Source organism: Bombina bombina, chromosome 1, assembly GCF_027579735.1.
Source record: "Bombina bombina isolate aBomBom1 chromosome 1, aBomBom1.pri, whole genome shotgun sequence".
In the NCBI taxonomy this organism is placed as follows: domain Eukaryota; kingdom Metazoa; phylum Chordata; class Amphibia; order Anura; family Bombinatoridae; genus Bombina; species Bombina bombina.
The window spans coordinates 200,580,798-200,603,553 of NC_069499.1; the positions used below are offsets into that span (position 1 = coordinate 200,580,798).

Consider the following 22,756-nt stretch of genomic DNA (forward strand, 5'->3'; position numbering starts at 1 on the left):
TATGATAAATCGGCCCCTAAGTGCTATTGCAGTCTTTTTATCATGTATTTGTTGATTATGCAAATCTACTGTATTTACTGGTCCTTTAAAAAGTTGTGATAGTAAAGGACCATTAAAGTATTTTTATGGGCTGCAACTAACGATTATTTTCATAATCGATTAATCGGACGATTATTTTTTCGATTAATCGGATAAAAATAAGTTAATACATTTTTTCCTATATTTAAAATAAAATCCACATACAGAGTGTTATAAATATAAACTTCAGACTAAAACGTTAGATTAACACAACTGTTGGTCCAATTTTTTAAGCAGCAGAACACATTTTTATAATTAAGCAAAACAAAACTGTTTGAAAAGAGGTAGAAGTAGAAAGAGCTAGACTACCACTGTTTATAACATTCTGTTATTCACTCTTTCAGAAACCTTGCATTGAAATGCAAAAATGTCAACATAACTACGTGCTCCTGGCTGAGGCTGGCTCTTTTTTTGCAAGTTATTTTGCCTGCAGCAGAGAAGAGGCACTCAGATGGTGTTGAGGTGCCTGAGATGCATAAATAGGGTTTTGTTAATTTCACCAAGGTGGTCTATATATCTTTGTTAGTTCTCCACCAATGCAAGGGGCCTCTCAACAAAGTAAGCCTGGTCTTCATTTTAACATAAAATATCTTGAATATCTATGTACAATGGTAAATAACCAGCTATAAGGTTAGGAAAAAAATATCTAATCCACTCTTAAAATAACAGATATATACTTATAGGAGGTTGAATTTGGTACATATTACAATTAATTAAAAATAGAAAAAGAAAACAAGGCAAAAGGGCGAAATACTATATATCAGTAACAGGACACAGCCTTACACATTTATCTATAGAGTACATATATCAGCAATAGCAAACAATCCACTAAAAAATGTGCAAACGGGTAATAGTGACATCAATTCATATAACAAATGCCATCAATCTAGGGGCTAGGTGTAAATAACAAGCTTGGCACTATATCATGCAAAGCACAGTCCCAAATCACCTGATTTAATATAAACAATCCAAATGATGACTCCTATTTTATTTCTGGGTTGCACACAAGACAGGAGTAGTTGTAAACTTAAAAAGAAGCTTATAGTGTCCTAAAAAAGTGAAAAGTAAACATCTGTAGACTTCCTTTAGGCTAAAGGCATAACCATAAAACACAATACCATGTGCAGGAGCTCACTGGAATAAAGCAGCTGGTGCTGTGCACAAACCAACTAATCGATTATGAGATTCGTTGACAACTATTTTCATAATCGATTATTATCGACTATGTCGATTAGTTGTTGCAGCTCTAGTATTTTTTTCTTTACTAGAGTATTTTAAAATGTATAACTTTTTTTTTAATGGATTCATTTAATTTACACCTCACAGGCTGTCTTGTGAATTGACATCAAACCTAACTTGCTACAACAGAAACAAGAGTTTGTTTGATATAGAATCAAGGGTTCTCAGACTACTGCTGCCTCCCTGGGCTGCACGCACAATACACACATACACTGCACGAGTGACAAGGCCAGAACTGAACCTGTAAAATGTCCTGCTCTGTAATATTATGGAGCTCAGTTTACCAGAGAGGCAAAATACAAGATAAAACACTTGTGATATTAGAAACTAAAATGAATATTATTGCTACACACACTGGTTTCACATCTTCAAATTGCCTTTTCTCATTTACATCTGTAATATTTTTTTTAGTGTATTAGAGATGTTTTTTTTTCTTTTTTAATGTAGCCCAGTTATTCTTCATAACTGTACGAAGAAGAAATAAGAATCTCCAGTGAAGGCCTGTATGTGGATAATGTCTGACAAGGAAACGGATACAAGGGACATGGAGGACAAAATGAAAGGGATATGAAACCTAAAAAATGTATTTTGTGATTCAGGCAGAGCAAACTATATTTAAAAAGTTTCCAATTTACTTCTATTATCAAATTTGCTTTGTTCCCATGATATTGTTTGCTGAAGAGATCCTTAAGGAAATAGCGCTGCTATCTAGAGTTTTTGCAAATGGATAAAATTCTTGCAAAACTGATGTCATATAGTGCTCCAGACAATTTGATACTAGAAGTAAATTAGAAAGTTGTTTAAAAATGTATGCTCTGTCTGAATTATGAAATAAAAAATTGGGGATTCATGTCCCTTTAAAGTTTTATGATTCAGATACACAGATAAACAACTTTCTAATTTACTTCTATTATCTATGTTGCTTTGTTCTCTTGACATGCTTTGTTAAAATATAATACCTAGGGAAGGCTCAGGAGCGGCTATGTACTACTGGGAGCTAGCTGTCTATTGGTGGCTACACACATATACCTCTCGTCAATGGCTCACCAGATGTGTTCTGCTAACTGCCAGTAGCTGGTTTTAGCTATATGTTTAACCCCTCTGCAAATATATACAAGTAATGGTGCAATGCTAAAATATTAGCACATTTTCATTTCGTACTTGTATGTACCTTTAAATACAACTAGTCTTAAAGTCACAAAAAAAACAAAATTTTTTCCCCCTTCATGATTCAGATAGGCATGCAATTTTAGGCAACTTTCTAATTCACTCCTATTTTTTCTTTGTTCTCTTGCTATCTTTATTTGAAAAAGCAGGAATGTAAGCAAAGGAGCAGGCCCATTTTTAGTTCAGCACCTGGGTAGCGCTTACTGATTGGAGTTTACATTTAGTCACCAATCAGAAGGTACTACCCAGGTGCTGAACCAAAAATGGGCCGACTCTTAAGCTTACATTCCTGCTTTTTCAAATAAAGATAGCAAAAGAACAAAGAAAAATGTATAATAGGAGTAAATGAGAAAGTTGCTTAAAAATTGCCTGCTCTACCTGAATCATGAAAGAAAAAATGTGGGTTTTGTGTCCCTTTAATTCTGCCCCTGCTCATAACAAGACATATAATATCAGTTCTGTTACAATGTATCATATGAGTTTATTGTATAGCTTGATGTTGGAGCTTAGTAACATGCCCTTGTGCGGGAGAGTAGGCCTCAGTACTTGACAGAACACAGAACATACTATTCAGGTTTGTTTCTGTTTCACGAACCTCTGCTAATGCGCTGCTTCTCCCCGGACAGAATTCCAGGAGAATCTATGATACTGATGCTTTTCAAAACCTCATTAGGCAGCTGCGAACACATAAACCTGTGATACAGAGCAGACATAAAAGAGAACTTGAGTATTAAGATATATCTTGCACAACTAAAAAAAACATCTATTTCCAATCATTTCTTTAAAAATACCAGTAAACATGTTCTGTAATCTCTGTATAATGATTTCCGATCACTGGGCAGCTGGTGGCTTTCCTCATTTTTATATATTACAGACAGGCAGGTTGTGAGTCAGCTTTAATTATCCATTGGTCGCTAACATGTATCTAGTTCTGTTTATAATGGAAGCGCTCTGATAACAATGAGTCATAGAGGTGTTTTCTGTTTCCCCAAAAAGCAACCTCTTATTTAACTGAAAACAAGATTATAGGGTACGGAAAATATCTTGTCTCCTCAGTGCCTGGGAATGACCCTACAAATTACCTATTTAAAAAAAAAAAAAAGTACACACAGTATCACTAAATATCTTGCAATATACTGCAGTTGCACTGCTTTTGGCTGTCACAGTAAAGATTGTCATGTGATACTGCAATCATATCAGCAGTTGAGAGTGCACTACTATAAAAAGAGTAGACATAGTGCGTTTGTGATTGGCTGCACTGCCTGCTTGTTAAACCTCTGGAAAAAAAGGAACTTCATGAGAGGAGCTTGATGACCGGACTTAAAACATATTCAATAAAAAGTAATATGTAAAAAAGTTTGAGATTGTGTCAATGCAGATGCCATGCATTGCTAAGATACTTTTATGCTGTGTAAAGTATTTTCTATTAGTTTACCATCACTTTTATATATCTGAAGATTGTTTTTACATTAGATTTCTCCCTTCTCTTCTCCAAGCTATAAATATTAAAGAGAATGGAAGTGATGTAATTTTATAGGTTTTATATTTGCTAAATAAATATGAAAATATATCTTAATCTTTCTAAGGGTACTCTGGTTTTTAAACATCTCTTTTTTTCTTACAGCCATTCAGAGGTTGTACCAGCTCAGCCATGTAGCCCTGATACAGATCGGTAAAGCATCCAGCTGGCTGTAATGAAGTATGTAGAAAAAAATCATAATTGACGGAACATAAATTTGCCAGAGATAAGGTAAAGTGTGCATATGTGTTCTGCAAATATATAGGGCTAGATTACAAGTTGAGCGCAAAATATTGCTTCGGCAAAAGCGATATTTGCGCTCAACTGAGTAATACCAGGGCACGCAAATGTGCGCTGGTATTACAAGTTAGGCGCAATGCAAACGCGACCTTGCGTTCCCATTGCAGAGAACCATTGCGCTCACAAGAGTGTGCTTCCATAGGCCCCAATGGGTGCCTCATTCTCAACTAGCGCAGCAAAGGGGGTAAGTCGTGCAGTGATTGCCAGCAATTTTAAATGTATGTGTATATGAATATATACATATATATTTATGTGTTAATATGTGTATATACACATATTAAAACAAATATATATGTATATAAGCATATACCTATCAACCCCTGCAACGTCTCCTTCTGTTTTTTCTCACATCAGCGACTGCTTAGCTGGCATTTCTTCCTGGATGGCCTCTCATCACCTAAAAATCAACATGTCCAAGACTGAGCTCCTTCTAATCCCTCCCCCCCCTCTAATTCTACTCCGATTTCTAACTTTTCTATCACTGTTGGCGGCACCATTATCTCCCCAAGTCCGGTGCCTCAGAGTTACACTTGACTCCAATCTGTCCTTTATACCCCACAATCCAATTGTTCTTGTCATCCTGCCGCAACCACCTATGTAATATCTCTAAAATTTGTCTGTTAGCACTGAAACTACTAAACAGCTAATCCACTCCCTGGTCATTTCCAAAATTCTCACCCTGACCTACAAAGCACTTACCAACGCTGCCCCCCCCCCACCTGTCCTCACTCATCAACAAATATATTCCAGCCTGCCCCCTAAGATCCAACAATTACCTGCTCCTTGCATCTTCTACCATCTCCTCCTCCCATGCTAGACTGCAGGACTTCTCTCGTGCGGCACCAACCCTCTGGAATGCACTTCCTCGAACTGTCAGACTTTCCCCTAACCTGTCCTCCTATAAACACTCCCTAAAGACCTATCACCCAAATCAGTAACAAATTAAATCCACTTGCCTAATAGTTGCCCTCATCTAACTCTGCACTATCATTCTTACCTTTGCAGTCCCCACCTCCTGTTTCCCACCCTCCAACCCATCTAGATTGTAAATTCCCATGGGAATAGGGTCCTCAATTCCCCCTGTATTTATTTGTTAAATTTTGTCTGGTGTCTTATATTGTAGTGTATTGTATCACCATTGTAATTTTATCTTTGAACCCATAAACAGCGCTGCGGAATTTGTTGGCGCCTTATAAATACATATATATTTATAGGGAACACACAGTTTCCATAGAAAGCAATGTAAAGGCACTTTTCAGTGCTGTTGTTTGTTTTTTTTTCTAACACCCCACACCGCCACTTTTAACCCTTTAAAAACTGCCTAGTGCAGTAGTTGCTTATGGTGGAAAAAAGCTAAAAACTTTTTTTTCATAAAAAAACTAAAAGACACTTTATTTTAGGGGCATTTGGGGCACGTTTAGAGAATAAACAGGAGATCTGATCTCTGGTTAATTTTCTGAGCGCTAATTGCTACTGCAAGCTTGTGGTAGCAACAATAACTAGCTAATTGTAATGGCTGGTTATTTATTGCACACCCGTAAACAGGCAAATGTGCTCCGATAAATTAAAGATCAACTTGTAATCTAGCCCATAATATGCTATTTTTTAATGATCATGATTAAGGGCCAATTACTGTCTTGAAAGGTTGTAATTTTAATAAATACACTGATGTGCGAATAAAAGTCTATCTTATGTGAAACTAGTGGCTGGACTGGCATATTCATTAAAATTTATGAAGTCACAGTTCCTAAAACTACTTCTGGTTTCTACTCAGATTTGATGTGCAGGTATTAATATTTTAAATTAAATTAATTTCTATGAAGAAGTTTTATTAACTGTAGCTTGACATATACTGCACATAAGCAACTGAAAACAAAAACAGGGCAGCCCTTTAATATTACAGTCTGAATAGCTTCAGTCTTATGTTATAAGTGACAGATCAATACAGCATATACAAACACTGTCTACCAATTTATATGGGTGCACTGGAGGGTTAAGAAAATATCTTAAAAAGAGGCCCTATCAGTTTCTGGGGAAAAAACTGGAAAAAAAATAAACTGAAAAACTAAAAAACAAAGAAGTTATTTTACTCTGGGGTTAAGATGAACTCATAAAGAATATGTTCTTTGAATATCTTAAGGCTTTCTCTACTCCTGATATCATATGGAATGTAGCATCTTGCAAAGATCACAGTGATATGACAGAATCACAACACATGACTGAATGTTGCAACCCCCCCTCCCAGTTAGCACGTTCCTTTAACCTTCCATTTACATTTATATCACCACAAGGCAGGGAGTGGATTCCATTTTAACCCTTTAAGGACACAGCTTTCAGTTTGCTCAATAGTTTTATAACGGAAAAATTCCGTCATATGTCCTTAAGAGGTTAAACATGGAATAATGTAAATACATCAAAAGAAAAGGATTTCATAGGAGCATTTCATACAAGTAAAAGAATATAATTTTTTTATTGTTAAACAAATGCTTTGTGTTTAACCCAGGCAGCAACAGAGTTAAACAGATAAATTTACATTCTCAGGCACAATATATTATTGCTTCTGAGGAGGACATGACCTGTGAGCCAATCAGGAGTTGCATATGTACATATCCACCAATCAAAGTCTATACCCTATTTCGGAAGAACATAGCAGATCTCTCGGTGTGTGACTGTAACTTTGTTTAAAGTGATGGTAAATCAAAGCGTTTAACAAACGCTAGGATTTACCATCACTAAAAATCTAATGGAATTTAAGTGATGAGATATGAAAAAAGGGTGCTAAACTCACCCTTTCTGTGCCCATGCACAGCGCTAAACTCAGCGGCTCCAGCCGCCCACAGCACATCGCTCTTCTACCAATGAGGTGCCGCTTGCACCTCTAAACCAATAGCCGTTCGTGCATACAGAACACTGTCAGTTGACACGCACGGCTATTGGTTCAGAGGTGCAAACGTCACCTCATTGAAGAAGAGTGATGTGCTGTGGGCGGTCAGAGCTGCTGAGTATAGCGATATGCAACGGCACATTCAGGGTGAGTTTAGCACGCTTTTTTCATATCTCATCACTTAAACTCCACTTGATTTTTAGTGATGGTAAAACCTAGTGTTTGTTATACGGTTGGATTTACCATCACTTTAAGTAACACCTGGCGTGTGACTGTAACCTTTGAAGATGGATTAAGCACACTGTTAAACAGCTCTGCTGGGGAGAAAAAAAAAACCTACACTATTTTCTTTAGTTTAGTTAGTTGTCCTTTAGCTGTATTCTATAATATTCTCTAAATGTTCGATTGTTTAAATTTTTATAAAATTACATTTTTTTTGCACTGGTAATGACTAATTTTGCATTGTTTCCAAGCAGCCTAAGACAAAAAAGCAATGGTATTTAGGCTTTGTGTTTTACATGGACTAACCAATTGCCCTATATAAACTTAAAGTGATTGTAAACTTTTAACATTTTTCTTTACAATATTAGTAATCATAAAGTAAAAGATGGGGACTTTAATTAATTTAAAGCTTTGTAAATGCTCTAATTCTTACTTTAGTGAAGAATCAGGCTGTAGTCAAACGTATCGCGCCTCATTTGGTATCCAAAGCCAGGAGCGTTAATTCCTTGCTGGACACCAAAGGGGGTGCGATACGATTAGCTAAAGCCTGAATCGTCACTGAAGTAAGAACTAGAGTATCTGTTACGGGCGGAGGCATGAATTTGTAATTACTAAACAAAGTAAGCGTTTACAAAGCTTTTCATGAATTAAAGTCCCCATCTTTTAATTTATGATTACTAATATTGTAAAGAAAGAGGTTAAAGTTTATAATCACTTTAATGCCATCTGCAGTGTGGTTTGTAATGATGTAGATAATATGTAAATTTTTGATGCCAGGGTGCAGGGTGCTCCCTCTACATTTGTAAGACAGTGGTGGTTGTAGCCTCTAGTCTGGGCTAATTAACCTATATTTAAAGGGCCACTAAAGTCAAAATGAAACTTTCATTGTTTAGATAAATCATGCAATTTAAAACAGCTTACCACTATACTTCTATTATAAAAACGTGCACATTCTTTGTATATGAACACTTTCCGAAGCTTCAGCTTCTACTAAGCATGTTCAAAATTGCACATTATATACATATATGAATTCTGTGATTGGCTAGTGGCTGTCACATGATACAGGGGGAGGAAAATTGCATTCATTTTGAAATTTGCCAAAAAATATTTTACTGCTCATTTGAAATTACATAGCAAGTGCTTTTGCATTGTCTTTGCTGTGTATATTTCAATAATTAATTTGTACTGTATTTAGTGGTTGTTTAGCAAATATCATTGTGATGTTTTATTATCCATATCAAATAGCAGCATTTAATTGTGTCAAATTTTTTTAAACCTGAATAGATATGGAGTAAAATTGTTAATATCCACATTTAAAGTAGCATACCAGTATCAGCCGTGCACTAGTGCTCATTGACTTATGGGTACATACTACTTAGAATATTAGCAGAAAGGACATATTAACCAATGACAATTGGCAAGAAGTATCTGCCAGCCAATGAGCATTAGTAAGATGTAATTGCCAGCCAATGAGCATTAGTAGGAAGTACTTATCACACCATGAGCATTAAGGGAAGTATCTGCCAGCAAATGAGCATTTGCAGGGAGTACCTGCAGCCAATGAGCTTTAGTAGGAAGTAGCTGTATTAATTTGAATTTATAAAACTTTCACATGACATTTATGAAACAAAAAACAGAACATTCAACATGTTTATAGGCTTATGCATAAAACAAATATTTTCTGTACCTTTTCTATGTATGGAACTTCATGATTTGTCATCCAAATCATCTGCTTTACAATGTGTCATACAATTAACACCCAGTATACAGAGCTAGATTAGGGTAGATTAATTTGGAATACATGCCTGTTCAGAAAAGCATTTCCAAAGCTGTTAAGTTTACGGAATGGTTTCTTGGGATCTACAACGAGTGCATTTCCTGGGATACTTCCTTCTTTGTCCCCATACATCACAGCAATAAATGAATCCGTGGTCGGTTCTGGGCCTATCCGCATTCCTGGGAAGTCCTGCTCCAGTAAATACCTGGTGACCAAGGAACAGTGATTATAGTCATTGTCGTAGAACAAGGGTAGACAGAGTCAGATTAAGGTCCTGATGTACTCTATCAAATCTCTTATGTCATCATAACACGCTGAATTATTTCTTCCTAAAGATTGTGCATCCTAAACACATTATTAGTACAATAGTGTGCTTTTATGAATACCAGCCCCTTAATAAACTTCCTCTCTGAGCCATTTAAATAACACTATATGAATATTTGTATATCTCTATTAAGATTTCCCAAGGACATTTAAACCCTTTGAGGACCCACTGGCATGCACATATGTCTACCATTTACAACCATTAAAGCAGGGTGGAATTATTTTTTTTCTCCAGAGTTGGACATCCTCTTTCAAAACCTAAAAAAGGAAATTAGTCTGATGCACACTGGTCCTGAAATGCTATTTTAGCTTTTTTATATAAAAAAAAAGATTGCAATCTGAATTTTGCAATGTTAACAAAAGACATATCCTGAATGAACTAAAAATAAAAATCCTTCCACCCAGTAAATTCTTAGTGAATGATATTTAAGTCTCTGCACAAGCAAGTTACCAGAAGTGTAGGAAGTTTACTGTTGTTAGGTAGAGAATGCAATTTACCTATGTCACTTGCCAAAAAGTAAATCAGCTTTCCCTATTTTTGTGATATAGTGCCCTGGTTCTGAACTCCAGTGCACAAAGATAGACTTCCCTCTGCTTCATTATAAATATATTTGTCACTAATCTAAACAATCTACTTGCTGCTGTCAAATGGGACAATGCTCATTCCTGTTTAGAGGATTTGGAAGATCACATAAAGAAAACTAACTATAATATAACCTCCTGGCCTCTGCAAGCAATTGAAGGAAAACAAACTTGTCACATGATTTTGTCTATACAGCCCAAACAGTAATGTATGACTAACAGCAGAAGCACCTATAGTAATCTAGAAAATGACATTAACAAACAAAAAAATGATGAATAAAAGGTGCTGATATCAAACTAAAAACAAAAATAAAACAACTTTGATATATTGTACAGTGTTCTAAAAGGGAATCAGCAAATTATTGTCCCTTTTATTTCAAATATTCCATTTAAGGAGCTAGGCCCCAGCATACTAATCACTTGTATATTCCTATAATTTCATATATTCCATATAAAGAGATGAATTTCACATTAATCATGGTCTCAAGTGTGAAGTGTGAGTAAAGCATTACACTTAAGACAGGGAGGGGTATTTTTTATGACTGACTGTGACTAGTCCACATTTGTATCCGTGTTTCCTGTCACATACATTCATATATGACACAATCATTTAGAAAAATATTTGCCCTACAAAAAAGTAAGATTCCTAAAGTAGACCAGTCTAACCTATGTAAAAACTAGAAAATATTTACTTTTAATAGCTAGGGGAAACACTGATAATATCAGGCCTGAGTAATGTTACATTCCTGCTCAACAAAACTTGTTTCTAAGCTTGTCTGAAGATATTACAAGCATTGCAGTCAAAGTGTACATTGTGGTCATATTCACACCCAATATAAACTCCAGTGTTCTCCCTAGGACCTTTTAGGGCTAGATTACAAGTGAAGCGGGTTGCGCTCATATTACAAGTTGAAAGTAAACTATTTAAATACGAACAGTTAATTGCACTAGAGTTGTTGTGCTTGTTGAGTTGCACTCGTATTACGTGTTGAAAGTAAACTGTTTTTGCTCTAGCGGTAACCCGACTAGTGCAAAAATCCAAACATAGAATATTGTGCGCTCATTCAATTATTGCCCCATTGAAGTCAATGGTGAAATTTTTTTTTGGAAAAAACGTAACACCCCACTATCGCGCAAACACAATCACATATTCTCACTTGTGCAACACCAACTTGAAAATAGGAATATGTTCTATTTATAATTACATATATATATATATATATATATATATATATATATATATAAACAAAGGTTTCAAAGGGCACTCTCAACACTCTCCTGTAACTGCCGTTTGTGACGTTTCGGGACCTCAAGAAGAAAGGACGCTTGAGGTCCCGAAACGTCACAAAATAAATATTTCACTTTGATATCTAAAGACCAGTGAGTGCTTCACTTCATTTCTTGTTATATATATATATATATATATATATATATACAGTATGTATGTATGTGATGGTATTTGTGCACAATTTATATTTATTTATATATATATATATATATATATATATATATATATATATATATATATATATATATATATAAAAAGGGGCAACCAGACGTGGACTCCTTGCTCAGTGTGCTTAGAGGAATATAGCTACACCTCACTGACGAGGCCCAATGAAGGCCGAAACGATAGTCTGGGGTTGCTGTGTTCCTTGTACAGAGAGGAATTGCCTGGTATTTCGGCACTGGACTGACCGTAATAGGTGGGATCAGACTGATATACTACAGGAAAGTTCTACTCTGTGAAAAGCATTACTGGGCTAAAAAGCTGCACCCAGGTGGTAAATCGCCATAGAACAGGCTAACAATGTTATTGAGCAAGTTGTTCATTCCTGTGAGTGCACTTCTCTCTGTATATATACATTATATATATATATATATATATATATATATATATATATATATATATATATATATATATATATATATATATATATATATACACACACACACACACATACATACACATATACGCATGAATATATAGGTATAGATATAGATAGCAATATTTATTTATACATACTTAGACCATATTCTGCTATTTGCATAACATTGAAATGTAAATACTTAGTTAAAACCTTTATTAAATATGAATATTGCATAAATATGCTTTTATATGTTTTCATCTACGTAACTGCAAAGGGCGCCAATGCACATACGTATATACAGTATCTCACAAAAGTGAGTACACCCCTCACATTTTTGTAAATATTTTATTATATCTTTTCATGTGACAACACTGAAGAAATTACACTTTGCTACACTGTAAAGTAGTGAGTGTACATCCTGTATAACTGTAAATCTGCTGTCCCCTCAAAATAACTCAACACACAGCCATTAATAAACCGTTGGCAACAAAAGCCCTTTGCCTGCTTTTTTTTTTTTTGCAACACCTGAGATCTCATATCTTTGAGCTATTATAACTTTTCTGTGCAATATTTTTTTTTTAATAATGTTTTATCAGACAGTGTTATTATGAGTGTAATTGTACTTTGTAATGAATTTTCAATCGGCTAGATTACGAGTTTTGCGTTAGGCTTAAAAAGCAGCGTTGGACGGTCCCAACGCTGCTTTTTAACGCCCGCTGGTATTACGAGTCTTGCAGGTACAGGTGAACCGCTCACTTTTTTGACCAGACTCGGAAATACCGCAAATCCACTTGCGTATCCTATTTTTTCAATGGGACTTGCATAGTGCCGGTATTACGAGTCTTCCAAAAAGTGAGCGGTAGACCCTCTCCTGTCAAGACTGGTACCGCATTTTAAAGTCAGTAGTTAAAAGTTTTACACTACAGCGCCGTAGCATAAAACTCTTAACTAAAGTGCTAAAAAGTACACTAACACCCATAAACTACCTATTAACCCCTGAACCGAGGCCCTCCCACATCGCAAACACTAAAATTAAATTTTAACCCCTAATCTGCCGAACTGGACATCGCCGCCACTATAATAAATATATTAACCCCTAAACCGCCACACTCCTGCATCGCAAACAGTTAAATATTATTAACCCCTAATCTGCCGTCCCTAACATCGCCGACACCTACCTACATTTATTAACCCCTAATCTGCAACCCCCACCGTCGCCGCCACTATATTAAACTTATTAACGCCTAAATCTAAGTCTAACCCTAACACCCCTTAACTTAAATATAATTAAAATAAATCTAAATAAATATAACTATCATTAACTAAATTATTCCTATTTAAAACTAAATACTTACCTATAAAGTAAACCCTAAGCTAGCTACAACATAACTAATAGTTACATTGTAGCTATCTTAGGGTTTATTTTTATTTTACAGGCAAGTTTGTATTTATTTTAACTAGGTAGAATAGTTACTAAATAGTTAACTAGTTAATAAACTATCTAGTTAAAATAAATACAAAAGTACCTGTAAAATAAAACCTAACCTAAGTTACAATTACACCTAACGCTACACTATAATTAAATTAATTCCCTAAATTAAATACAATTAAATAAAATTATCTAAAGTACAAAAACCCCCCACTAAATTACAGAAAATAATAAACAAATTACAAGATTTTAAAACTAATTATACCTAATCTAATCCCCCTAACAAAATAAAAAAAGCCCCCCCCAAAATAAAAAAGCCCTACCCTACACTAACTTACAAATAGCCCTTAAAAGGGCCTTTTGCGCGGTCATTGCCCCAAAGTAATCAGCTCTTTTACCTGTAAAGAAAATGACAAATCCCCCCCAACATTAAAACCCACCACCCACACAACCAACCCTACTCTAAAACCCACCCAATCCCCCCTTAAAAAAACCTAACACTAACCCCTTGAAGATCACCTTACCGGGAGACGTCTTCACCCAACCGGGCCGAAGTCCTCAACGAAGCCGGGAGAAGTCTTCATCCAATCCGGGCGAAGTGGTCCTCCAGACAGGCAGAAGTCTTCATCCAGACGGCATCTTCTATCTTCATCCATCCGGCGCGGAGCGGGTCCATCTTCAAGACATCCAGCGCGGAGCATCCTCTTCCATCGAAGTCTTCTTACTAAATGACGGTTCCTTTAAGTGACGTCATCCAAGATGGCGTCCCTTCAATTCCGATTGGCTGATAGAATCTATCAACCAATCGGAATTAAGGTAGAAAAATCCTATTGGCTGATGCAATCAGCCAATAGGATTGAGCTCGCATTCTATTGGCTGATTGGAACAACCAATAGAATGCCAGCTCAATCCTATTGGCTGATTGGATCAGCCAATAGGATTGAACTTCAATCCTATTGGCTGATTGCATCAGCCAATAGGATTTTTTCTACCTTAATTCCGATTGGCTGATAGAATTCTATCAGCCAATCGGAATTGAAGGGACTCCATCTTGGATGACGTCACTGAAAGGAACCGTCATTTAGTAAGAAGACTTCGATGGAAGAGGATGCTCCGCGCCGGATGTCTTAAAGGGACAAAAAAATTCTTTCGTGATTCAGATTGAGTATGAAATTTTAAGCAACTTTCTAATTTACTCCTATTATCAAATTTTATTCATTCTCTTGGTATCTTTATTTGAAATGCAAGAATGTAAGTTTAGATGCCGGCCCATTTTTGGTGAACAACCTGGGTTGTCCTTGCTGATTAGTGGATAAATTCATCCACCAATAAAAAAGTGCTGTCCCGAGTACTGAAACCAAAAAAAAGCTTAGATGTCTTCTTTTTCAAATAATGATAGCAAGAGAATAAAGAAAAATTGATAATAGAAGTAAATTAGAAAGTTGCTTAAAATTGCATGCTCTTTCTGAATTACAAAAGAAAAAATTTGGGTTCAGTGTCCCTTTAAAGATGGACCCGCTCCGCGCCATATGGATGAAGATAGAAGATGCCGTCTGGATAAAGACTTCTGTCCGTCTGGAGGACCACTTCGCCCGGCTTGGGTGAAGACGTCTCCCGGTAAGGTGATCTTCAAGGGGTTAGTGTTAGGTTTTTTAAGGGGGGATTGGGTGGGTTTTAGAGTAGGGTTGGTTGTGTGGGTTTTAATGTTGGGGGGGGGGATTTGTAATTTTTTTTTACAGGTAAAAGAGCTGATTACTTTGGGGCAATGCCCCGCAAAAGGCCCTTTTAAGGGCTATTTGTAATTTAGTGTAAGGTATGGCTTTTTTATTTTGGGGGGGGGGGGGGTTATTTTGTTAGGGGGATTAGATTAGGTGTAATTAGTTTAAAAATCTTGTAATTTGTTTATTATTTTCTGTAATTTAGTGTTTTTTTTTTTGTAATTTAGCTAATTTTATTTAATTGGATTTAATTGTATTTAATTTAGGGAATTAGTTTAATTATAGTGTAGTGTTAGGTGTAATTGTAACTTAGGTTAGGTTTTATTTTACAGGTACTTTTGTATTTATTTTAAATAGGTAGTTAATAACTATTTAGTAACTATTCTACCTAGTTAAAATAAATACAAACTTGCCTGTAAAATAAAAATAAACCCTAAACTAGCTACAAAGTAACTATTAGTTATATTGTAGTTATTTTAGGGTTTATGTTATAGGTAAGTATTTAGTTTTAAATAGGAATAATTTAGTTAATGATAGTTATATTTATTTAGATTTATTTTAATTATATTTAAGTTAGGGGGTGTTAGGGTTAGACTTAGGGGTTAATATGTTTATTATAGTTGCGGCGACGTTGGTGCGGCAAATTAGGGGTTAATAAATGTAGGTAGGTGTCGGCGATTAGGGGTTAATACTATTTAACTAATGTTTGCGAGGCGGGAGTGCGGCGGTTTAGGGGTTAATATGTTTATTATAGTGGCGGCGGTGTCCGGAGCGGCAGATTTGGGGTTAATAATATAATGTAGGTGTTGGCGATGTCGGGGGCGGCAGATTAGGGGTTAATAAGTGTAAAATTAGGGGTGTTTAGACTCGGGGTTCATGTTAGAGTGTTAGGTGTAGACATAAATTTTGTTTCCCCATAGGAATCAATGGGGCTGCGTTAAGAGCTAAACGCTGCTTTTTTGCAGGTGTTAGGGTTTTTTTCAGCCAGCTCTCCCCCATTGATTCCTATGGGGAAATCGTGCACGAGCACGTTCAGCCAGCTCACCGCTAACGTAAGCAGCGCTGGTATTGAGGTGAGATGTGGAGCAAAATTTTGCGGTTAACGCCAGGTTTGTAAAAACCCGTAATACCAGCGCTGTCTGTAAGTGAGCGATGAGCATAAACTGCTCATTAGCACCGCATAGCCTCTAACGCAAAACTCGTAATCTAGCCTAATGTGTTTTATGCAACTTTTTAGTTTCGCAATACAGTTAACCAGAGAGTTGAGGTAAAGATTCTAGCGTAAATCGCGATTGTGCTCACGCACTTACTTTCAACTCGTAATATGTGTACAGCTAGTGATTGTTTTTCTACCTAGCAATTAACACATACAAGACACTTAATTGTCTTAAGTACCTTGTTAAGGGACAGTATGTAACTATTATTGGTCAAATACACATCTGTATTGTTTAATAAACATCAATTCCGAGAACCATTTGGATTTTCATATATGTACTCAAAAATTATTTCACAAGTTTGCATTTAAAGAAGGTGGTCTTACTTCTTTCTCTTGAATGTAAATCGGAATCGTGCTCAGCAAATCCCTAAATTTGACAAAGTGTTACCAGATAAAAGAGGGTTTTCCACCTCCCAGGAGCTGCTTGTTAAAGGGCCACGATAGTCTAAAAATGACATGATCTAATTCATTACAGCATGTAACTTTAAGACTATCAACCCAGCACTACTGTTTGTTTAACCCGCTAGAGGGGTTAAACACGCAGTAGAAGTACCTCTCGGGCTCTAATGAATTAAAGCATGTCATTTTCCAACTATTATGGACCTTTAAATAAAAGTGTGTCTGCTTTGTTTTCCTGAATACTTGTACCTGATAAAGGGGATCTTATTATCAGTCATCTGAAGCCCTTACCTCAAAAAGTGTTTGGTACCCACCATCTCACCAGTATTCATACCCGATAAAAGGTATGTCATTTTTTGTGTTTATACTGTTAGGTTATGAAGGTGCACATGCCCAATTTTCTGAAATGGTTCTCTCTTATTACAGATGTATCAAACATCAAAGTATTGATACATTATTTGTTTAGGTTACATACCCCTTCCTGTGAATTTCACTACCAAATAAGATTTGCACTCTTTGGCCTCCTATCCAAAATGTGCTTACCAGACAAACATGCTCTCACTAACCTTTTCCTGAATATTCCTACATAATAAAAGTGATCTAATTCCCTGCAACGACACGACCCAGTAAATATGGCAATCTTGCCATTCGTCTTCAAAACATGTATAAGTAGCAGGACTTATCCTCTGTCTCTTGCATACCCCTACTCAAAGAGTTTGCTATCAGATTAAGTGAGTCTCACACCTTCTACAGAATAGCCAGAATAAAATAGGTCCAGTTCCCTCTCCTGAATGTCACTTCATGATAAATCTTGGCCATTGCTCTTTTTCCCTGAATTACCCCTAGCCTCACTCATTATTCTAAATGTCTACTTCTGAAGAAGTTACCATGACAAATATTGATTCTGGATGAAGGTGATTTTCTTACTCAGTGTCCATCAGATGCTCTCATCCCTCTCTTTATTCAACTTCACTATATAGAGATGGTGGTCTCTCAGTGTTGATACTTGATGAAGAAGTTCTCTCCCTCTCCTCATTCCTACATGATCAAAGTCATCTCAAAGGGACACTGAACCCAATTTTATTTATTTCGTGATTCAGATAGAGTATGCAACTTTCTAATTTACTCCTATTATTAATTTTTCTTCGTTCTCTTGCTATCTTTATTTGAAAAAGAAGGAATCTAAGCTAAGGAGCCAGCCAATTTTTGGTTCAGACCCTGGACAGCTCTTGTTTATTGGTGGATGAATTTATCCACCAATCAGCAAGAACCCAGGTTGTTTACCAAAAATGGGCCAGCATCTAAACTTACATTCTTGCTTTTCAAATAAAGATACCAAGAGAATAAAGAAAATTTGATAAGAGTAAATTAGAAAGTTGCTTAAAATTGAAAGCGCTGAATCGCAAAAGAAAAAAATTGGGTTCAGTGACCCCTCAACTAATTTTCATGGTTTTCCTTTTCTTATTAAAGTGGTCTTAACCTTTCTTGTGAATTTGAATACATCATGGACATTCCATAGCCTCACAAACTCTTCTGACCATACCAACATAATGGAGACGTTTTTGTTTTTTTTTATTATTATTAGTGTGGCCTCACAAACTCTCCCTAATAAGCCTTCCAACCTGATGGAGTCTTGCTTACTTATTGAGGTGGATTCACTCTCTCAAATATTTAATATATTCAATTACAAAATGTCCCTACCTGATAAACGTGGTCTTGCCCGTGCTGTACTGTCCCACCAGCAACACCATGGGCAGATTTTTGAAGTCGGCCTCCTCCAAAGCCGGTGAGTGAAACTCATGGAAACGGTAATGCTCTTCCAGGGGCAGGAGCTTCCCGGTATATAGAGACTGCAAGCCACCTGTCACCGTTTGCAGGACATCTTGATGCCCTTTCCCGTCCTGCTTCCCCAGCCAGCTGAACATGTCGGCGACTTACAGCACCACTAATCTGCTGATTGGGCCGGACTCTCGGTCAGTACGGTCAGCTATGTGTGAGCGCCCTACACAAGGATATCACTCAGCGCCTGGTCTCACAGGGGTCTTATTGCTATCAGCATGGGCTACACAGCGCTTCCTTGATTCTGATGTTTACGGGACCCGCCCATCCCAGTAGGGGACACGTCACCTGAGCACCATACATGTTACACCCACTCTGACAACGGAGGCAAATCACATAAGCTAGAGCTGAGCCATCCGCCCCTGAGTGATGTCACTTAACACTTGAGGAATTGTTAACTAGCTAGCTGCTGAAGCCATGAGCTCTGCTTCCCCTACAGGTGGTTTAGAGAAAATGTGCCACCTGCTACCAGCTCGGTCAGGGCTGTACCACCTAATACCCGAGAGAGGGAGGGTCACAGTTTAGACCCGTTACAACTGTACAGTCTGTGCTAAATGCAGCTGTATCAATACCTGGCAATGGTGAGCAGGCTGGAGTCTGCTTTACATGCATTGGAATTGGAAGTAGGACCCCCAGGACTTGGAGAACGTCATGTTGTTGTCCTCCAAAGACGTTTAGATGCATTATCCGCATTTCTTAAGGTGTTTTATCTAGATAAAAGGCCAAATGTCCCTCAAGCAAGCATAATAAAACTGTAATGGGCTTCGAGAGCTGGTAAATATACAGAGAGCAGAGCAACAACTGAAGAGACAGGTCAATTGACAAAGTTATTTACGATTAAATGTTCGCAATAAATATAAAGTAGAGGTCGATCAAGTTGTTAAAAAGGCAAACATTCTTTATTTCCCCCAAAAATATTGTTTATAAATGTGTTTGCTGTTAGGGGCAGTCTCTGTCGTTTTCACCTGTCGAACAGAAATGTTTTGGTTTATTAGAGACTCATGTAAATTGCATAATAGTGTAGGATTAAATAATAATAGTCTGAAGTAATGAGGGACCAGTTTTTTGACCTGCTGAGGGTTTAGTTATTCATCTGGAGCAAGTACCACTTGCAATTTATTGCCTCAAACAGGTAAAGAGCCGGAGGATGAAGATGAAGGGCATTGGAATAATTTATGACATATATATATATATATATATATATATATATATATATACAGTGGCGGCTGGTGACTTTTGAAGATGGGGGAGCACTAGCCCCGCCCCTCAGATGGTTCCGCCCATTTTTTTTATATATATATATATACTGGGTACAAGAGTCCTGTCACTGGGGCAGCCGCAGTATAAGGATATATATATATATATATATATACAAAACACGGAAGGGAACTGCACTCTCATACCGGACCGGGTACACATCCTATGACCCTGCAACATGCTCAGCCCTGGGTGCCACTGGCACTCACAGGAAGCTGTGCTGTCCCCAGAGCCACAAGCAGTTAACCCCAGACAGGTCTGGGTGCAAGAACCATAGGGAAAATTACAAAACAAATTAATACAACACACAGAGAAAACCCAGCACTCACTTGCAAGCTCTCAGCTAAGATTTAAAAGCAAAACTGGAAAGGTTAGTTACCGCATCTGGCCAAATGGGACAAGCTCAGGTACCACGTCAAGGTCCTCTCCAATACCTGAGACCCTAAAAAAGACCCTTCCGTGTTTTGTATATGTCTAGGGTGATTACATATTCCTGTGCACCCTTTTTTTGTTTTCAGTTTGTTTGGATTTGAAAGCTTGCATTGTGTGGCTGTTTTAGGGTGGAGGTAAGAGGAGAAGGACATCACTATTTGGCCCTACTACTACCACTACACCAGGATTTCGGAAGTTTCCCACTTACAAGAGGCGGCAACTTACCTCATATGATTGAGGTTTGTTCTAGTAAGTGCAATACCTACCAGATTTCCTGAGTATTACACCTCTGAATACTGATCCAATCACATACACCTTGATGGACTTACCACTTATTGTTCTAACCATTTATTGTTATTTCTACTAATTCATGTGATACAACATTGTGACTATATATAATTAGATTTTTTACTAATAAGTGCATTTTCACATTTGCTAACACTACCCAATGTTATCTGTAAATTAATAACCATCCAACCACAAGTGAGGTCGGGGAAAAAAAACCTGGAATAGCGCTGTTTTTTCACTCTCCTCTCACCATATATATATATTCTGTCACTATCCCATCTCTTATCAGTGATTCTTTTCTTATGCAGATTAAAGACAGTTTATTGAACTCAAATATTAATTGAGTTCAATAAACTGTCTTTTATCTGCATAAGAAGAGAATCACTGATAAGAGATGGGATAGTTACAGAATATATATATTAGAACACAGGAATGCAATGAGTTTATACAAGTTGATGGATAGGTGTATTCTAATAAAGTTTATTGGCTGATTAAAGGGACACTGAACCCAAATTTTTTCTTTTGTAATTCAGAAAGAGCATGCAATTTTAAGCAACTTTCTAATTTACTCCTATTATCAATTTTTCTTCGTTCTCTTGCTATCATTATTTGAAAAAGAATGCATCTAAGCTTTTTTTTGGCTTCAGTACTCTGGACAGCACTTTTTTATTGGTGGATGAATTTATCCACCAATCAGCAAGGACAACCCAGGTTGTTCACCAAAAATGGGCCGGCATCTAAACTTACATTCTTGCATTTCAAATAAAGATACCAAGAGAATGAAGAAAATGTGATAATAGGAGTAAATTCGAAATTTGCTTAAAATTTCATGCTCAATCTGAATCACGAAATAAAAATTTTGGGTACAGTGTCCCTTTAATACTTACAACTAACGTTTATTGGCTGTTAGTTACACTATACATTTGTTCCAATCAGACAATGTCCATGAGTTGAATTAATATCAGTCAATGAGCTTTGCAGAAAGTACACAAAGTGATACTGCTGTATTTTCAATTTAAATTAAAATAAACATTTTTTAATTCACATTAAAAAATACAAGTTTTAAAAAAAGCTGGTCTTTTATACTGATAGTTTCTTTTATAATGTCCCTTTAAATATTCTTATAATATATATTTTTTTCTTTAAACAAAATAATTATTTAAGAATAAAATATGTTTTCAATTTCTGTGTCAATAATGGTTTCTAAAATGAAATATTAAATCAAGTATGGCCAACTGCTCATAATGCGTTGAATGTGTGTTTAACGTAAATTATACATACTCTGTGGCATAACTTAAATAAAATCAATAAAATTATGGAAAATTAGAAAATGAAAAGTCAAATGCAGCCCTTATAACAATTTGCAATAACATAGGCACCGTAAAAAAAAACTAATTGTAAAAATATCCCATTTTCAGTAATGAGAACCATCAAACTACATGAAACGTTCTACACACTAGCGGTTCTTCAGAGGGTTAGTAGTGGGAGGAAGAGGATGTTAGCAAGTGAGGTGGTCGGGACGTGCTGTGGATTAAATTTAACCCAATATTCCCTCAGTTATCCTACCTAAGGTCCACTGTCCTCACACAAGTACTGCAAGTGCAACTATCATATGGGCCCGGTCCGGTCTCAGCAATGGCGATTGCATTCTGCAAGTAGTTGTGTAGTTACGGCGTAATTGTTACGCCCCTGCCTCCTCCCACACACATAGTCAGCTCAGCTCTTAGTGTGCGAGTGTCACGTGACGGCTGGCTCCCGCACACTAAGAGCTGTGCGAACAGGAAGGCTATGGGCTGGCCTGTAGGTGGCGCTGCAGTCAATGCAATTTTAAAGTGGAAAGTGCTTTTGCCTATACTTCTATGTATCGCACTGCACAGCATGTGCGATACATAGAAGTATAGGCAAAACAGCCCTTGCTTTCCACTTTCAGGTTTCAGCCTAATATGCATGATGATAGTTACACTGCACAGTCTCACAGACACAGACAGCACACAGGAAAATAATACATTTATTAATAAATATAATATAAAATAATATAAATAAAAAATAAAAATAACATTTTTCATAATTTTTTTTTCTCATTTTTTTTCTTCTGCTCATTTCCCCCCCTCCTCTGCCCCCTGGGGGTTCACGTGCGACAGTGCACATATGGAGGAGCCTCCACTGTATATATATATATATATATACTGGTCCTAAAGCCCGTTCACACGGGACA

At 36.7% G+C, this 22,756-nt stretch overlaps 1 protein-coding gene across 1 annotated transcript in view; it reads right to left on the reverse strand.

Moving 5' to 3' along the window:
• EHD4 (EH domain containing 4) overlaps window positions 1–18,823 on the reverse strand; it is a 139,625-nt gene extending 120,802 nt beyond the window's left edge. Inside the window, exons 1-3 of the mRNA XM_053697829.1 lie at window positions 18,427–18,823; window positions 9,215–9,391; window positions 3,080–3,177 (exon numbers count right to left, since the gene is read on the reverse strand). Of these exons, the coding sequence (XP_053553804.1) occupies window positions 3,080–3,177; window positions 9,215–9,391; window positions 18,427–18,650 (499 nt within the window). The 5' untranslated portion in view covers window positions 18,651–18,823. The remainder of the gene's footprint in view (window positions 1–3,079; window positions 3,178–9,214; window positions 9,392–18,426) is intronic.
• Between the last annotated feature and the right edge of the window lie 3,933 nt (window positions 18,824–22,756).